The 20,357-nt window shown below is 38.6% G+C and overlaps 1 protein-coding gene across 3 annotated transcripts in view; it reads right to left on the reverse strand.

Annotated features, from left to right (window-relative positions):
* The window catches only part of hnf4a (hepatocyte nuclear factor 4, alpha), a 68,572-nt gene extending 49,418 nt beyond the window's left edge, over positions 1-19,154 (reverse strand). For 2 of the 3 annotated variants that reach the window (XR_011882851.1, XM_072240546.1), the window contains exon 1: positions 8,474-8,721. Coding sequence is in view for 1 of the 3 variants with exons in the window: in XM_072240546.1 (XP_072096647.1) it covers positions 8,474-8,588 (115 nt within the window). In the remaining 2 variants the exon portion in view is untranslated. Of the gene's footprint in view, positions 1-8,473; positions 8,722-19,082 lie in introns of those variants that run through there. The other variant, XM_072240559.1, reaches the window with a different exon arrangement.
* Positions 19,155-20,357: the final 1,203 nt, after the last annotated feature.

Consider the following 20,357-nt stretch of genomic DNA (forward strand, 5'->3'; position numbering starts at 1 on the left):
TTTCTACTGTGCTGTGTAGGATTCAAAGATTTTGTTCTTCAATGAGAAGTCTTGATATGATTTTTTTTGAATCTCGGATTCAGCTCAAAATCATTTTGTAGTGAGATCAGTTCTTCCTCCATCCTTCCTGTTAATTCCTCATTACAAGCATTCAGGAATGGATGCATTACCCAATCTGGAATTTGGATTGAGAGAAGATCCTGAAATTTCTCTGACATGTCCTTATGCAGCTCACCCAGGTGTGCACTGTACACCTTAATATCATCATCTGGTATTCTTTCTTTCACTTCCAACTCAGAGAGGCTCAGAAATTGGAAAAGGTCACGGCAGCTAATGTTGCACTTAAATAGTGTTAACTTGGACAGAGATGTGGAGACTATTGATTTGACTTTGATAAGTTTCATATAATTTCCTTGCAATTAAAGATTGATTTAATTAAGCTTTGGAAATATTCCTGATAAATAAGCAATATTATGCCTAATATTCTTGAGTTGATTACTGAATAAAGCATTTGTGTCTTCAAAGAATTTTATCACAGTTTCAGAAAGCACATAAAAGCATCTTAGGCAGTTTCTTTTTGGGAGCCTTGTGACTTCTGTGTGCAACAGCAAGCGTTCAAACTGTAATCAATCTCAATACAAAGCTCTTGAAATATTCAAGAATTGAGAGCATGGGGCTTGATTTTATTTACCCCTCTGATAGCAGTATTTAATGATTTGGACAGCTGATCACTTAGGTACTTCGTAACAAGATAGTGTCTGCTAGTTACATAGTAAATGGTAAATATGTGAGGTACAGCTTTTTTCAAGAAAGTAATAACCCCACAGTGGTGTCCTCTCATTGATGGTGCCCCATCTGTTGCTCAAGCAAAAATGTTGCTGACCGGAATGTCCTTTACTTTGAAAATTACTCAATAACCCAATATATTGACTCTCCCTTCATATCTGTTTCTAGTTCTCTTGCAAATAACAACCCTTGAATCATGCTTTCATCTTTTATGAAGAAAATGTAACCAAGAAACAAAGATTCGCTGCCTGGCAAAGTTGAGTCGTCCAACAGCAGAGCAAATTCTGTTGTCCTAAGTGCGCTACACAATGTCTTCCATTTTCTCAGATATTTCATCTATTCATCGTTGAACACAGTTGTCACTGAACGTAATTGCTTTAATTATTTTATCTGATGACTTATGCAAAACTATACTCTCTTACTGCTCGCAGAATCAGTTTCTCCCCATTTGTAATCCCCATCTGGATTTAACAAGGAGTAATCAAATGCTGTATAAAGCATGCAGACCACAATTTTGTTGTGAAGTACTGGCAAACATGCTTTGAAATGATTCCTGTTTCTACAAATTTTCACAAAGTGACTGAAAATAAGACAAGTCTTGTTTGCTTTATCAGAGTGTATTCTCTTCAAGTGCTCAAGGAGCCTTCAAATATGATCAAGGCCATTCCAAAGGGAAAATTCTGAACTTTACCCATTAAACATGTAATTCACAGGAATTGTGTCATCGTGTGATTAGAACATGGGAATTGTGTTAGCTAACACTGTACTACAGTACTGAACAGCAATAATGCGCAGGCTGGGGCTAGAGTTAACACAGTTTCTTCAGTCCGGATTTCTCATGAACTGCCTAATACAGAAGTGTCACATTGCTTTTTAGCAACTATAACACGCTTTGAGCACAGTCTAAGAGAATGCTGGGTTAGCAAGAGATGAGGAGATTACGTGATCTTTGTGATCAATTATGAGGCACTGAGGATGAAAGGCTTATAAGTAATTCATTTCTTAATTTAATCCTGTAATTCCTCAGCTGCCCCTCTTGCTACCAAGCACCCTCCCCCCATTGCAACTTTTATCTTTATCGCCCCCTTAGAAATGCTCACTGGCCCCAGGGAGGTGATATTACCCACTTTGGGGACCATGCTTTAGGAGAACAAAATCAAATGGATGTTTGATATCAGCAAACAACTTTCTTCACATCCTAGAGACTCTCGTAGGAGCCTCTCCCTCAGGAGTTGCCATTGTAAGTTACTGCAAATGCAGCTCAAGCAGCAAAGATTGGTCGGGAATCTTCCGGAGGGAAGGCCTCAAAATCCCCGGCTTTGCCTGCTGTTGGCGACCGAGATGGAGGGCGAATCATTCGGACAGAGATGGCACTCAGTCCTCGGTGTCGGAGAGTTGATTTGGAGGCTCGAAGTTTTTGGATGACTCAGAGACGGATTGTGGTCGGGCAGCAGGGAGAGTTTTTCTTCCTTCTCCCGTCTGCGTGAGATGTGGGACACTTGAGAGACTTTGAACTTCTTACTGTGCTCATGGACTTCTTCATCAAGTTATGGTATTGTTGCACTGCTGTAGCTATATGTTATAATTATGTGGTTTTGTCAATTTTTTCAGTCTTGGTCTGTCCTGTGTTTTGTGATATCACACCAGAGGAAATATTGTATCATTTCTTAATGCATGCATTACTAAATGACAATAAAAGAGAACTGTGTGTCTTCATAATCTAAAAAAAAAGATTCAAGACACTGGAATCAACTTCAGCTGGTAGTAGGACTCACTCATTTCAAGACTAACACGGAAGCTATTGCATAAGTCACATCAAATTTCAATCTTAAACTGTGTTGCAACCATTTTTATCTGAAGAACACCTCTCACCAGCTATAATTACATGGAAATACCAATCTTATTGGGCTGAGGCATGACAGCGTGCGCAAGAATGTCAGACCTTTGTGGCTTCTATCCATGCATTCCAAAATGTTTTTGAGCATTGGAAGGCTTGATGTTAGTGTGAGCTGTGAAAGGGACTGAAAGTCAATGATAAGTTGAGGAAATGTGGATAGAGTCACTCTGCGTTTCTTGCAGGTATGTTTGTGTGTGTTGGGGGAATGAAGAGAGAGGATAAGAGATAAAGTCTGACGTGTTTGAAAAGCACATGGAACTCATTTCTGTATTGCTGCTTTGAAAATAGTTCTCATTCTTGAAACAGGCAACTCAACCAACTTCTTGTTCTGATGTGCTAAAAATTGGTGAAGATGTGATCTACAGCCGTATATGTTTTATTTCACATAAAATGCTGGAGGAACTCATCAGTTCAGGCAGCGTCTAAATGTTCTGATATAGGGTCTTGGCCTGAAGCATCAACTTTTTATTGACCTCTGTAGATGCTGCCACACCTTTGAGTTCCTCCAGCATTTTGTGTGTGTTTGAACATGGAACATAGAACATTACAGCAAAGAATTCAGTCAGGCTTGTGAAGCATGCCCTACCCCTCACAAAGCCATGCTGACTATCCCTAATCAGACTATGCTTTCCAAATGCTCAGAAATCCTCAAGTAATTTGCTCAAGGTTTTCAGCATTTGCAAAATGTCTCAAATTTATGCTTTATTTCACATTTCCAGGTACTGTCATTTCTTGATTTTGAACAATAGTGACATATACCCAACTTGAAATCTTAAACAAAATCTTAGCAACAAAATCTTATTCTTTCAAATCTAAATTTAATTCTCTGATTCTCAAACTCCAATATACATAAGCAGATGAAATAAAGCACAATTGATGTTGAGAAAAACTGTAATGCTTCTCAGGATTTAAATGGTTGCAGAGATTGTTCATAAAATATATAGCATGACAATGTTATCACTCAATAAATCCTGATTGAGATCTTTAAAATATGTTGTCTGATTGGAATTCACTCTTATGTTGTTATAGGTTGCTCTCAACATTGACAATAGGCCCAGATACCACAAAAATAACAAGATCATCATTTTGTAAAGTAAATAAACATACAGAAGGTTAATTTATTACCATAGATAACATACAAAGATTCAGATACACAGTTAACCATTGCCTGACGAGGATTTTTAGATGTTGTGATCTTATCACAATAATTTAAAATGAGCATTTTCTTCTTTTCAATGTTGTCAAAGCCAATATACCTAAGAAATTTTGTGAGAGAGGAGATGTAGGCTTGATTACTCTAAGGCACCTATTCTGATATTTTTATAAAGATGGTTAATGAAGTAGATTTTTTTAAGAATGTAATTCCTTAACTCCAAACTTTTGTACTTCCTCTTTCATAGTTTGGGTAAACACTATTGGGTTGGGAAAAGGCAATTTCCAAATTGGCTTGCCTTATCAGGAGGAAAGATCTCTATGATAAATGCAGCATCATTCAGGTTTGGATACAATTTTTACATTGCATCAATATCTTGGTTTAATCTTGAGGTTAGTGTCCACCAGAACATTTCCATTTTCAATACAAGCTATCCCCAAATTTCTTCTGAGTAAGGCAATCTCTGTCAGCATAGGAAAATGTTAAAGCAAAATTTCCATATGTCAGGGATGGAGATTAAATTCCCGCACATTATTGTGGTCAGACTCAATCCCAATACGTACATATTTCTTGCTTCATTGTGGTCAGACTCAATCCCAATACATACATATTTCTTTTCTTGCTTTGCTCTGATCATCTTATCCATAAGAACACATTATAGAACAGCCAAGAAGCACAGACAAATCTATTCTGGATTTGCACGTTTACCACAGGATCCACACACTTCAGAAACAGCTGTCAGATTTACAATGTAATGACAGAAATTGCTGATCATTCCATAGAATTGCAGAAGTTTGTGGTATATAATTTGACACATGGTGTTTTGTCAGCTGAATTTTCCAATGATCTGATCTTTTCCATTTTATATTTTATCACATAACATCTACCTATATGTTTTAAGTCCACTGAAGGTTTCTAACTGTATCACCTTTATGGACAGAAAGCTTCAAAAACCAATCACCCTATGGAGCAAAAGCTATTTTCGTCTCCTTCCACCTAGTTTTATGAATCATATGGAGGGAATCATATGGGGTATGGAGGGAAGGCTGGGGCGGGGTTCTGAGTTGGATGATCAGCCATGATCATAATAAATGGCGGTGCAGGCTCGAAGGGCCGAATGGCCTACTCCTGCACCTATTTTCTATAATGTATCTCTCAGCTTCTCCTGGGGTAATAGTTTCAAATTAACTTTTTTAAAATTTACATTTCTACTCCAGAAAATAGATTTTTCTCATGTGTTGTGTGTAATTTACTGATTTTTTTTATTGATCAAATTGAATTGAATTGACTTTATTACTTACATCCTTCAAATACATGAGGAGTAAAAATCTTTACGTAACATCTCTGTTCAAATGTGCAATGTGCAATTATAGTAATTTATAATAAATATTATGTACAACAGGATAGTCAATATAACATAGAAATACGGTAGCGTCAGCATGAATTAATCAGTCTGATGGCCTGGTGGACAAAGCTGTCCAGGAGCCTGTTGGTCCTGGCTCTTATGCTGCGGTACTGTTGGTAATTTGACATTTTCCTTCCTTATGATCAATGAGGTGATCACTTTTTGTCTCATGATTTTGCCACAACTGCAAAATTTGGGTCTTTATTTGTAACCTTGAATCAAAGGAAGATTTTTAATCCAAAGCTTTAGCATGATACTTACATTCCCTCTGGATGAAGTATAAAATGCTTAAAAATTATTTGCCAGAAACATTATTTAGGTTTAACTGCAGTGTTTCAGAACTGAACAGAAAACAAAGTGACACTAGAACAGTAATCTTGCAGAGCTGAATTTTGCAAAAATATTCCTGGACCATTGAGCTTCATGTGGCTGTTTTTTTTAACCTCCTTATGGAATTCAGTGAGGCAGTTGTGCTTTACAAAGATTTTCAAGCTCATAGTTTTGGAGATCTGGGCCTCCACCAGATGAGATCTAGCACAAATACTGAGGCCCCTTTGAATTTAATGGGAAATAATGGCTGCAGATAGAAAGGCTGGTGGACTTCTTAATTTGATTTATGTCCATGTGTTTAAAGTTCTAAAATAGTTTTTAGTGCACATATATTTTTCTTTGGTGCTCTAATCTTGTAAAAGCAATTTAATTTCAAAGTATTTTATTCATATTTCCCAAGTCTATATGAATACTTCTGAAAGTGAAAGATGTCTACAGATGCAATTTCAGCAGCAGCTTTGATAGGCAATGATCCTGGGGATAGAGCCTCAACTGCTGTTAAGCCATTCTGGTAGTGAAGCCAGCCACTTCCAATCAGGTCTCTCTGGTCAGATTGGAGATGAGTTTTAATCAAAGGATTGCACCCCAGACCAAGCTGAAGAATAGTTTTATCAAAGAATGGGTGATTGATGATCTCAGGATCAGGGAAAGAAATATAAAAAAATAATGGTTATGTTTGGACATATCTATTTCAGTCGATTCATTTCTCCATTGTTCATGCTACAACCAGGGGTTTTTCAAATCTGAATGATTCCATTCTCCTTTAAAATCCAACACAGAAAACTAAGCTGTTCTTTCCAAATTCCTTGTGAGAAACAATAATCAAGAAACTTCAAAGCATCATAAAACTGTTATACTTTTGGGTAGGATGTTGCTCTTACATAGGCAGCAGTGTAAGGGATATCCTAGACTCCTATTTGGAAATGCAATGTGTCAAATACATTACTAAATGTATGTTCTGACATTAATACTTTAGCTTCAGTCTGAATATCTAGGTGTGATGACACAAAGGAGTACAAGTGAATAAAAAATGGCTTAATTTCTTGCTGTAATCTCAAGTGACTGTTGTACAAAAGATAACCAATTCAGTAAAGAAACTTCTTGACATACTTCAGATTCTTCAGACTGACCAACTGAAAGCATGCTTATGCCATAGAATGTCATCTTAACAGAAAAGGCCTGTAAATAAGAGATTGGAATCAGGAAAAAAAATGTATTGAATAGAATGAATTTGAGACATGCCTACACAGGAAGTAAATGGTCACTGATTCATCTAGATGAGTAGTGATCAATCTTGGTTTCAGTCCTACCCAATATTTGGTAAGCAAGGTTTTTGAAATGTTATGGAAACTTGTAAAGCAGATTTTCTTTAAAAAGATTTATGTACAGTATCTTTAACCCGCTCCATTGTGCAATGGTGGCTATTGTTATCAGTATTAAATAATTTATCTTATTGACAAGCTTTTTAACTAGATTGAGCTATCTGATTCAAAGATTTGTGCTATCTAAAGACGTTAGTGGACAGTGAAAACTTAAAGGCATACTTGGCTATATCTAAACATCCAAATTACAAAGGAAGATCCAAATGTAATCTTATACTAATTAAATAGAAGTAATTAAATAATAAAAATAATGTTTTTTAGAACCTACTATCAAATCTAACTTCAAGTCATTGCTTCTGCCCTTGATTTAGGTTGTGCTTCCATGTCAAATTGAGTTGTTATCATTACTGATCAATGGTAATTCTGTTGTTTTTTACTGAACTATTTGAAAGCTTTAAGAAGAATTGGAGTTTCATAATTTAAACTGAATAATTTAGGGAGGCAATATGCGAGATTGTACATTCATGGAAATGTCCTGAAATTGACATGTGGTGAAGATTTGAATTTTTATATTTAAAGGTAACACAGTGCTTGGGCAGCATGTGGTAACTGAATTGTGCTATAAACACAATAATTTATTACAAGGTACAGTAAGTATTTTTTAGTTTCCAGCTGAACTGGTCCTATGAGCAGAATTTATGTAAGAGTTTCATTAAGCATAATCTAAACTTAAATGATTCTATTTAACATTTGAAATATATTTCATTTATGGTTTTTAAATGACATGATAACTAATTAGCAAGACCTGCACAACACCCTAACACATGGATTTCTCGGGATTTATTTTACTCCGTAATACCATTGTTCTAAAAATGGAAGTTGTAGTTATAGTGGATTTTGAGACCAGATTTAACACATTTTTCATGATTAAGTTATCTTTGCTGTTTCAGGCAGAAAGCATACCCATCAAGTATTCAAGTGCTGTCATTTATACATTACAAATTAATCAGTAACATAAAAAAGGTGATTTCAATGTAAAACTGATCATACAGACACTGATATTTAGGATGGCCCTTTGGAAGCAACCTCATAGTGTTATTTTTATATAGGCCAGGGTGAGCAAAACAAATTTCAGATAAATATTTGAAACAATGAGCTAGACAGTAGGATGGTAAATAAGGTTAAAAGCCATAAAGAATCTGATGATATAGGTGTCTGCCTAACAAAATCTTTTGGACATTCATTATAAAAATTAGTAAGCTAGTTCTTTATGGGATCTTTAAAGCATTTAAATTTTCTTAAAAGTACAAACATTGGAATTTATTTTCTCAACTTGCTTAAATAAAAACATTGAAGAAAACAATTTAACTTCTAAACAATCCAAAACACTTAAGAAAGTATTAAAATAGTTTTCTAAAGTTTTATATTGCAGTTGGCCACGAGAGTGTAAAATTGATTCTTCAGTGCATGAAGCACACCACAACTTTCATACCTTTGAAAAGGCTATACTTTGGCAAATTCTAATCCTTACAGTATTAAATCCACAAAATTGACAGCAAAAAAAAAAATTAGAAACTCACCATTACCCATTGCTAACACCTGCATATTCTCAAACTCCAAAGTTGTGTAAGCAGGATCTAAGGCTGCTGTGTAATCTGGCAAATCCATTTCTATCAGAGCTTTCGACAAGCGCATGTTACCAAAACTCCACAGTCCTTCTTTTGGTGAATTTCTCTGAAGGTTGACGACCACTCTGCCAGGCTTGCATTGACTGAGTCTCTATCAGCTATGATGTTTAACAAGTATTTTACAGAAATGAAGCACAAACTACTAGTGATATATGCTGACGAGGGGTGGAGGGATTTTCATGTTAATATTTAATCTCTTCTTCTATCAATATGTTTTTTTAAAGGCACTGATTTCTGAAGCAGCTTATTATTTAATGACATGCAGTTTGCTGATCTCAGCTACTGTTTCATTAATAATTGTTAGTGAGAGATGATTGGACCAAGCAGAAACTATATTCTGCTTTCTTTCTTCTATCACTCTATACTGTCATCTGCCATTGCTAAACAACATAGCAGGAAAGAAGATGAAAGGAAGATAGAGTGAGTTTCCGTGTGTGATATAACATAAAGTTTATATATACTGTAAGATTCAAGAGTAATCTTACTTTGAAAGACCAACAACTACAGAAAGCTCAAGTTTTCCGTTTATTAATCATGTCAAACAGCATGTATTAAAATACTTACAGTCTAACATCAGTAATGAACTTGTGTTTCAATCAGTATTAAAATGGCACAAATAAAATAAAGCTCACACCACTGGCATTTTTAATTAATTTAAATACCACTTGCAAACTGCAACTAGTCATTACCCTGAAGTAGCTTTCAGTGACATATGCAATTAAATTTGAGTTTCTGTGCAATTAAAACAAGCTAAGAAAAGTGGCTAATCAAAGTTTTGCAATCGGTAAATCAGTGTAAGCCATGTTATGGGACAATGCCTTTAACTGCACATCTCCCTTTTCCACTGTAATCATTAATGACTCAGTTTGGATCACCATTCTACTGGTTGTTTGCTCCTCTTAACTCTGAACATTAGCACCCCAGTACATTCATTTGTGCACTTTGTTTCCTTTTCCTGCTTACAGTTTGCCATATTTAGATTCTATCAACTTGACTTTTTTCTTGCAATGATAAACAGAATTTTCACCATCTATATTGCTGCAATGTTACTTCCATTTTATTGAGAGTCAGATTGGATAAGCTTTTAAAGGTACCTGGAACAAATTGGATCCTGATAATTGGAGAAGTACAATATCATACTAGTAGCTGATATTTCTCAGTTGCTAAAATTTAATGTCAGGAGTTCATCACAACAAAACACTAGTGTAGCTTCTGTCACTTACTTCTCCAAATACTTCTGAATTTACCAACAATATAGTTTAATGACATGCCCAATGCAAAAAGCAAATGTGTTATTTTTCTTTATTAAATAAAATGGACAAAATTAAAAAAAACTGATATAAAGAAAGTATGCTTTTGTTTTTCTCTTAATTTCCACATTATTTTAAATTAAAAATACTAAATTGGCTACAAATATTCATCACTAATATCAGATAGAAACTTTTACTATTGCCTGGTAGAACTGTTTTCATTTCAATTAATTTGCTCCTTCAGTTTATCACTCAACAGCTGAAGCGAAAATTGTATCAACTATGGGCAAAATCCAAGAAGATTGATTTCATTACTATTTGCAGTGACTATAGATTAAATGATTGGAAACATGAATATCTCAGAGGTATAGGCGGCCTATGTGATCAAATTAGTGAAAAGCTGCAGAAATATGCAAAAAGAAGGGTGAATATTTTTCTTTAAAACAAGAAGGTTAGAGTTTAATTATAGCAATTATGCTGCAAATCGACAAAGTGTGTGTTAGATCACATTTATAATAACATTTAAATTCTGCACCACTCAGGTGAAGAACACTAACTGGCATTGGAAGCAGTGCCACACAAATTCATAGAACGGAACATTCACTGGGCTATTACAACTTCAAGGATTAAATTATGAGAGAAGCACAAGTTGGTTTATAATCCTTGACAAATAAGAGGTCAAGAGAGACTTTGATTGAAGAAATTGGGAATTTGAAAGCTTTGATAATGTTGTTTAACAGTAGATCAAATTTCACTTGCAGTGCTCATTGGTCTGAGAAATACTTACTGAACAATAAGATTTTACTAATGTAATTTCTCCAAAACCATGTTATTTAAAAGGGCCAAGGCATTTTTTTTGTGCTTAATGTGATCAATTATCTCTTATAACTACAAATAAACTCTCACATGTGTGCTTCAGAAGCTTTGCTCCTGGCCATTAAATTCACAGTCATTCTGAATTCCTGTCCTCAGGACCTGTCCAGGCTGTGCTGATGATCTCTGCCACACCTCGCAGTTTACTTGGGCAAGAAAATCAGTGGATGCTGGACGGATTCCTGTCCTGATGAAGGGTCTTGGCTTGAAATATTGACTGTTTACTCTTTCCATTAGATACTATCTGACCTGCTGAATTTCTCCAGCATCTTGTGTGTTGCTCACAGTTTACTTAGTCGGTCCTAAAGTGTCCTAGCATCATAAAAGGCAAGCACAAAATAGTCTGCAGATGCTATTGTCAAAGGAACACTCACAATGCACTGGAGGAACTCAGCAGGTCAGTCAGCATCAGTTGAAAAGATTAGTCGACATTTTAGGCGGAAACCCTTTGTCAGAACTGAAGGAAGAACTTTGGGGAGGGTTTGAAGAATGCTGGTAGTTGGAAAAAACGGTAATTTTTAAGACAAAGGGGTGGGGGAGGGGAAGCAGGGAGGTGATTGGCAGGAGAACAATAGTAGAAGGAGGCGGAACTATGAGGGAGGTGAAGCGAAATAGGGATAGAGGAAGGGAGGGGGAGGGGATTACCGGAAGTTGGAGAATTCTATCATAAAAGGCACCATGTGAATACAATGCAAAAACAAGTGCCTGAGGAACTCATCTGGTCAGGCAGCATCTATGGAGGGAAATAAACAATCGGTAGTTCAGGACCCTTCACCAGGACTACTAAGAAAGAGGGTAGAAGCCAGAAAAAAAAGTGTGGGGGAAAGGGGATGAGCATGAACTGATGAGCTGATAGGTCAACCCAAGTGAGGGAGTAGATTGGTAGGTGGAGGGAGGGGAAATGGGAATGGTTTGAGAAGCCTGGAGGTGAACGATGTAAGAGGTAATGGGCTGAAGAACATGAAATCTGATGCAGAGGACAGTGGACCATGGAATAAAGGGAAGGAAGTGAGGAACCAGAAGGAGGAAGGTGTGAGTGATGGGCAGGTCATGAGGGTGGGAAAGAGGAAAGAGCAAGGGTAATGGGACAAGAGGGATAACGGAAAAGAAAGATTGAGGGACATAGAGGGGACGGTCTGCAGAAGTTGGAATAATCGATGTTGATGCCATCAAGTTGGAGAGTATGAAAATGGAATACCAGATGTTGTTCCTCTATTCTGTGTCTGTACTCAACAGTAAGTAAAGGAAGCCATAGACAGACATGTCATTGTGGGAATGAGAAAATGGATGGCCATCAGGATATCCTGGCTGTTATGGTGGATGGAGTGAAGGTGTTCAATGAAGCAATCCTCCAATCTGTATCTTCCACCACCATTCCCATCCATTCCTGTTCTCCCAAACCTCCTCATTGCTTTTGTTTTCCCTTCATTCCTCTAAGCCCCTATCTTCCTTAATTTTCCATGACCCCCTCCAACCCTCAACACACCTTTGATCCTAGCTCAAACACCTTCCATGTCTTCACCAACTGCTCCAACCTTCTTTTCTCTGAGACAGAACATTCTGCCTTCGGCATGGGCGTGACGGGCGTGACTTTTGCTTCCCTATTGTCCTGACCACATCTCAATGACTTCCATGGCCACCATGACACTAAACTCTTCTTCCATCGGCTGAATTTCCAGGCCTACTTCTTTGGGAAGAATTCCTCACCTCACTCCTCCTATGGAGGACCCCTTCTCCTGCCTTCAACCCCCTCCTCAAAACAGGCCACTAGGCCATCTGCCCACTCTATTGTTTTTTTTTCATTTCTATCTACCAAACAGACATGATCAATCTTGACTTCTCCACCTATCTCATCTATTCTAATCATACCCCTCTAAGCAGATGCCTTTCACTCTCTCTGAACCAATCTCAACCTTACTTTCATTCCTGCAAATAGGGGAGGGGGCTGGGGAATGCTGCTGTACTCTGATGGACTGACCTTTAGCTTGCTGAGGCCAGACAGCAGCTTATGGAGACCTTCCTCTTACTTATCTCTGAACCTTAAGGACACTAAGAAGCACCAGGCCACTGTTTCTCACATCAGCAATGACCTCAACACCTCTGGAGATCTCCCCTCTACATCCTGCAAACTCATTGTTCCCCCAACTCTACTCTACATTGCCCGTTTCTACCACTCATGGAAACATCCACGTTCCAAACTCACACTGGTAATGCTCCCCAACTCTTTTCTGCACTACAATGAAGACTACTTTGGTGCTGCTTTCTGCTCCCATGCTGAGCTTGTCAATTCATCAACTTTGCTGCCAACTTCACCCCTGCCCTCAAATTCCCTTGATCCATCTCTAACACCTCTCTCCCCTTTTTTGATCTCTCTGTCTCCATCTCTGGAGACAGGTTATCAATTGACATCTTTTGCAAACCCCATAGTTACCTCGACTATATCTTCTCTCACCTTGTAACTTGCAAGGATGCTGTTCCCTTTTCTCACTTTCTCCATCTCCACTGCATCTATTCTCTTGATCAGGCTTTCTATTCCAGGACATGTAAAGTATCCTCTTTACTCAGAAAATGGACTTTTCCCTCTGTTGCTATTAATGCAGCCCTCAACCACATTTTCTCCATTTCTCACACATCTACCCTAAACCCATCCCACCCCAAGCTATCATTCAATCAGCCTAAGCATTCTCCACAGCTCCTACCATCTCCAACGGGATCCCACTTCTAGACACATCTTCCCTTACCCTCCCCTCTCCACTTTCTGCAGGGATCACTCTCTCTGCAACTTTGCTTGCTCAGCCCACCCCACAAGTCTCCCTCCAGGCATGTATCCCTGCAACTGCACCACTTCCCTCACTGTGAGTCAAGGCCCTAAGCATTTCTTCTAGGAGAGGCAGCAATTCACATGCGAATCCATCAGTGTTATTTATTGCATCTGGTGCTCCCAGCTCCTCGCTTCTTCTGCATCATTAAGACCAACACAGATTGGGGGATTGCTTCACCAAGCACCTTTTCTCCATTCACCATAATAGCCTGGATCTCCCAGTGGCCAGTCATTTTAATTTCACCTCTCTTTGCAATAATGACATTTCTACCCATTGCTTCTTCTACAGTCACACTGAGGCCGGACAGAGAAGCAACACCTCACCTTCTATCTTGGTAGTCTCTGACACTGATCTGTCTAATTTCTGATAACTACTTCTGTTTTCCTTTTTCATCTCCCCTTTGTCTTCCCTCATTGCTTCATCCCTCTCCCCACCCTCATGACCTGCCCATCACCTACATCTTCCTCCCACTGTTTCCCCAGTTCTTTCTCATTAATTCTCTGGTCTACTGTCTTCTCCAATCAGAGTTCATCTTCTTAAACCTTTTGTCGCTTCCACCTGTCACCTCCTAGCTTCTCACATCATTCCCACATCCCACTCTCCCCTCCCTTCCTACATTCCACCCCACCTCTCACCTGGATCTCCCACCGCTGGAGAGTGGTGCTTCAGCTTGTGCTCCTCTTCCTCACCCCATCCCTTGATCCTGGTTTCTGTCCTCTTTCTTTCAATCCTGATGAAGTGTTTCACCCTGAAATGTTTCTGTCTATGGATGCTGCCTGACCTGCTGACTTCCATGAACACTTTTTTTTGTACTTTGCTTCTGATTTCCAGCGTCTGCTGTCTTTCCGTGTCACGGGTGAAAGCATTTTCCTTCTTTACATTTGTTGTTGATTTAAGATTCCAAGGGAAATAACAGTAAGAGATGAGGTTTTAAGGCAAAAGGTTGTTTACTTCCTTGTTTTCAACTGAGTTATCTGGAACACAGGAAAACGAAGAGAGAATGCCATCCTTGTGCTACTTGTAAGTCTTCAATCATGGTTTTCCTTAGCAAATTTTAATGTCGGAAACACTACGTGTTGCCTGTTATGGGCCTAGAGGCTTAAAAATATTGGCACATTTTCCTTTGTAGAAAATAACTCAGGAAATTGTAAGTATAATAGCGAACTATGTCTTCTGTCCTAGCTTTTATGATGTAATTCCCAACAGATAGCAAGGAAGAGTAGGTGCTGTGGGTTGACAAAGCTTGGACACAACTTCCTATGAGGATCTATCCCATAGGTAGTGGGTAACAGGGTCGATGGCTGTAAGTGTTGCTTTAGATCACAAAACATTCAACTCTCTTCGACTCCCAAACTCCTTCTCTACCAATGTGATGGCAGAGAAAGTCAGTATGGATGAAAAATTGGCTATCAATTTGCTCTTGCCTATTTTCCACTCTTACCTAATACCAATTTCAACCCTAGAGAGAATAATGACTGAATGTAAAGAGGCTGCACAAAAGGCAGTATTAGGGGGATTTGATAGATTTGATAGATTTCTTAGACCTTCTCTGGTAGATTTTTTTCCCAACTACAAAGCCACAACCATTTTCTTCCATAAAATTTGGCAAAGTTGAAGTGACCTGACTCAAATCAACATCATCAGAGAAATTGATGACATTGATTTGAGCCATTTGTACCTGATCAACATTTGTATTTACTGGGATATCTTATGTAATTTAACTCTATGAACCTTCAGTAAGCTCTGTTCATTAATAAGAACACTGGGGGCCAAAGTAAATAAACATACATTTCCATTCCAATACAAATTCAGGTTACAATAATATTACAATAACATCAGCACCATGCTCTTATAGCTTCTGCTTTTTCTTGTATTTATTTTTCTACACCTTCACCATCCTGCATTCTTTACTTTAAGAGCCAGACAAATTTAAAACCTGCAGTTTCTTTGCAGGCCATCCAGGTGCAGCTGAGAATCTGCTGGCATGATTCATGTACTTCTGTCCCGACGTGCTGCATGCGCTTCCCTTGGGACATGCAGCAAATCAGCACTGGGGACTTCTATCAGGTGGAATTCTTGCCCCACTGCTGTCCTGACAAGCGAACCATATATGTGAAACATCACACCCGTAATTTACAACAAGCCACAGAAAAAATATCTTTAAAAAATTAAATTATAGGAAGGAAAAGCTGATATTTTATCCAGAGAGGTTTGCAAGTAGGTTGTCATACTTTTGAATCAACAATACCAATGTGCATTCACGTAAAAACTGTAATAATATACAACTATCCTAAGCAGTGATGTGTAGGGAAAAAGTCAATAAACTGCCACAGAACTGAAGTTGTGTGAGTGAATTAAGGCTTAGAGATAGTTGAGGAACTAGCAGCAACTTTGGGATTTTTGGTGATCAAGATAAATGAAGATGGAGGCAGATATGTAAGGCAGAGGCATTTTGTAAGTGGCCATTTTTTTGGGAGGCTATGAGGTCAAATTGCTCCTGTTGAGCTCAAAATACAGACTTTGGTGAGTGCTGGGATTCAGTGAGGTTGGTAAATAGTAATCTGATAAGATTTCTTCTCTTTCTAAGTGAAAGGTACAAGGATAAAGAAAATGTTAGGTAGGCCTGTGGCATGTTCCTTCTGTAGAATGTGGGAGATCAGGGACACTTCCAATCATGACATCTGCAGGAAGTGTGCTGAGCTGCAGCTCCTGTCAGACCACATACAGCAGAAGCAGCCTGAATGCGGAGAATATATTTAGCAAGTTAGTGAGAGTACAGATAGAAAGGAGATGGGTGACCACTAGAAGCCAAAGAGCAGTAAGTAGAGGTAGAAATGTCCCATTTATTATTGGTTTCTCAAACATCTATAGTTTGGCGGGGGGCGGGGAGGCCTTACAGTGGAAAGAGACAACAGCTTTGTGGCACAATAGTTGACCTTGGCGTACAGCAGGGGAGAGAAATGTGTCGATGAACCGTGTTGATGGTGGATCAGAACAGATGAGTGCTCCTGTGGTTAAAAGTGATACTCCAGAATGGTGAGTTGCCTCCCTCATCTGAATAACAAAGGTGTCTCTAGCTGGACACAGAAAACTCTGAAAGGAGAGGGAGAACAGCCAGATGCTATGGTACATGCTTGTACAACTGTACTGTACAACCCTGTGACTCTATAAAGTCTGAGAGGTGAGCAACGTCTTGGTTACAGAGATAGTTTTGAGGAAGCTTTTAAAACATTTGAGAAAGGTGGAGTCAGAAGATTCAGGACAAGAATTCCAATGCATCACCCTCCATGCTGGATTACATTGCGTTTTCCTACAGTATCTCAATTATAAAACTCTCAGCTTTGTTTTTTAATTCTTCCATTGACTTCTCCCCTTCCCAGCCCTATAAACACTGTAATCCAGCCTTATAAATCCATAAATAACTGCACTCCACCAATGCTAGCCTTCTCTATCTTTCATTTCTGCAGCTGGCAGCTGTGCCTCTGATTCCTGGATTCCAGCTATGAAATCACTGCACACCTCACTATACCTCATTATACCTTTAAAATGCTCCATAAAATCTATTCCTATTTGATAGTCATAGCGCCATGCAACATGGAAACAACCCCTTCAGTCCAACAATTCCATGCCAATTGTGAATCATCTATTTTTACATTCATCCTACCTTGATGCATTTTACTCTCCCCACATGCCATCAGTTCTCACCAGATTCAAGTAGGACTTGCCTACACACTAGAGGGAATTTACAGAGACCAGTTAGCCCACCAGCAAACCCCCCCCCGACATTTTTTGGGATGTGGGATAGAAATCAAAGCATCCAGAGGAACCTCGTGTGATCATGCAACTCCATACAAACATGGGTCACTGGTCCTCTGAAGCATTGTTTCTGCTTGCTATGCCTCTGTTCCAGCACAGAAACAAGCTCTTTGAAGTACACTGTGTTAATTGTTAAGTATTTATATAGACTAACCCCGGTTACCAGCACTTTGCCCATAGACGTCACTGTTTTGTTGATTCAGAAGACCATCCAGATCAGGAGTTCACATCCTTTTTTATGCCATGGACCAATACCACTAAGCAAGTGGTCCGTAAACACCCAGGTTGGGAACCCCTCGTCTAGATACTCCTTAAATGTTATGAGAGTTTATGTCACTAGTACTCTCCCAAAGCAATACTCTATAGACAATAAGCAATAGGTGCAGGAGTAGGCCATTTGGCCCTTTGAGCCAGCACCGCCATTCACTGTGATCATGGCTGATTATCCACAATCAGTACCCTGTTCCTGCTTCCTCCCCATATCCCATGACTCTGCTATTTTAAGGGCTCTATCTAACCCTTTCTTGAAAGAATCCAGAGAATTGGCCTCCACTGCCTTCTGAGGCAGAGCATTCCACAGATCCACAACCCTCTGTGTGAAAAAGTTTTTCCTCAACTCTGTTCTAAATGGTCTACCCTTTATGCTTAAACTGTGGCCTCTGGTTCTGGACTCCCCCAACATCGGGAACATGTTTCCTGCCTCCGGCGTGTCCAATCCCGTAATAATCTTATATGCTTCAATCAGATCCCCTCTCATCCTCTAACTGCCCTCTGGCTGAAAAAAGCCTTCCATTACAACCTCGCTAAACCTCCTTACTCTACATTTACCACATATTTTAATAATGCAGCTGAATATTTATTGCTTTAAATCCATCTTCTCTTTTTATTGACTATTTGGTCACTTTTCAAATACAGAATTGTTCATAATGTCCCCTCAAGTTTTTTTTTACCTTATGCGATGTGGAAGTGTGCTTTCATAATGTGAGTTGTATGTCCCTTATATAATGTTCCTGAGAAATGGCTTGGAGCCTTTTAATATTTTAAATGCTTTGAAAATGTAAGTAGTTGTTGCTGCATGGGTCAAAGTGGCTGAAGTGATTTATCAGTGGAAGGAGATTACAGATGAGGAGACTTTGTAGATATAAATGAAGCCATAGCTTAGAGGAAGGTGAGCCCAGGCATAAAGGAGAATTTATATTGTGGTGATTTTAGGGAAAAAAATTATGCTGTGCAAAAGTTTTTAACTCACTGCTCAAAAAATAAGACATAGAAAAGATAGGAAAAGGAGATATAAACCTGTGACAAAGATACAGCTTAAAAATGCTTGCAATTTAATCAAGTCAAGTTTTAACTGACAAAAAAAGTTCATCAGTGAGTTTGCAGATTCAAAACACTTTTGAAGCTTCATCCCACCCTACGTGTTTGTCTAATTAAACTGCAGAATCTGCCAGCCATATGAATGTCTGTGATCTATAGATTTTTTTCCTTTTGAAGTGCTCAGTGTGATAAGCTGCAGTAGAGACTGGCTGGAAGTCAAATTTATGTTAATCGGCAGATAAAAACAGGGAGTTTTTTAGAAATAAAGTGATTTTCTTCTTTAATGTTTTCACTTTTCACAACTTCTCTCAAGGCCCCGAATTCCATGTAGAGACTTTTATTACACATTTTGCATTGTGTTAATGATTTATCTATGTGCTCATCTCAGTTATTCAACAAATAAACAACATCATATCAACATACCTTGATTCGAAAGAGTTTGTGGACATTTTGGTCTGCGTTTGTACAGTGTTCCCAGCAAGCAAGATAAGCATTTCTGTTTGAAATAGCATGCATTTTATTTTATGACTTAATAAGTGACAGTTTTAACATGATAGCATCCTCACTGGCAATGATCAACTTTGTACAAGCTGATATGTCTTTTACCTATTTAGACATTTATATTGGTACTTGTTATTTAAATTCATTTGCACTAATGTACAATTAAAATTATGTTTTAAAATCAGTAATAAAGTCACACAAAATCTTATCTTAAGAAAATACTCCATTGGAGCATTTAAAGTAGTTTTGCTTATTATTAAATGCTGGGGAAGTGCTTTGGTGTTCATCCCAAATTAAGGGTGCCAATTTGTCTGGTTAAATGACCTCAGGGAATGTTCATCCTCCTTTCCAAAAACTCTTCATTTCCTGAACTAAGGCTCTACTCTGGTTTCTCTTCAGATCGTATAAATCTTTCACCTTTTACTATCCCAGAGCTGTGGGGCTCACCCCTGCTCTGATTTACTACAATGATGTGGGGGGGGGGGGGTGCAGGATGGTAAACAGGTTCAGAATGTATTCTCCATGTGAGATTTTTGCTGGTAATTACCTCCATCACACAGTACAGCACAGTACAGGCCCTTCAGCCCACGAATGTTTGGCTGAGCGTTTAACCTGCTCTAAGATCAATCTAACCCTTCTCTCCTATGTAACCCTCCATTTTTCTGTCATCCGTGTGACTGTCTACGACTCTCTTAAATGCCATTAATATTCCTGCTTCTACTGCCACCACTGGTAGTTCATTCCATGTACCCATTAGACTCTGTAAGTGAAAATCTTACTTCTCTATACTTTTTTTCATTCACTTTAAAATTATGCCCCCTTGTATTAGCCATTTCTGTCAGGATAAAGTCTTTGGCTGTTCAGTTTATCTATGCCCTGTATCATTTTGTACACCTCTATCAAGTCAGCCCTTATCCTCCTTCACTCCTAGCTCCCTCAACCTATCCTCATTAGACAACTCTCCAATCCAGACAGCATCCTGACAGAATATTCTATGTGTGGTGTAACCAGTGTTTAATAGAGTTGCAACTTGTGGCTCTTGAACCTAATCCCTAACTAATGAAGGCCAACACACCATACACCTTCTTAACAACCTTATCAACTTGTGTGACAACTTTGAGGGATTTATGGACATGACCTCAAAATCCCTCAGTAGCTCTACACTGCTAAGAATCCTGCCATTATCTCTGCATTCTG

Source organism: Mobula birostris, chromosome 2 (genome assembly GCF_030028105.1).
Source record: "Mobula birostris isolate sMobBir1 chromosome 2, sMobBir1.hap1, whole genome shotgun sequence".
Classification (NCBI taxonomy): domain Eukaryota; kingdom Metazoa; phylum Chordata; class Chondrichthyes; order Myliobatiformes; family Myliobatidae; genus Mobula; species Mobula birostris.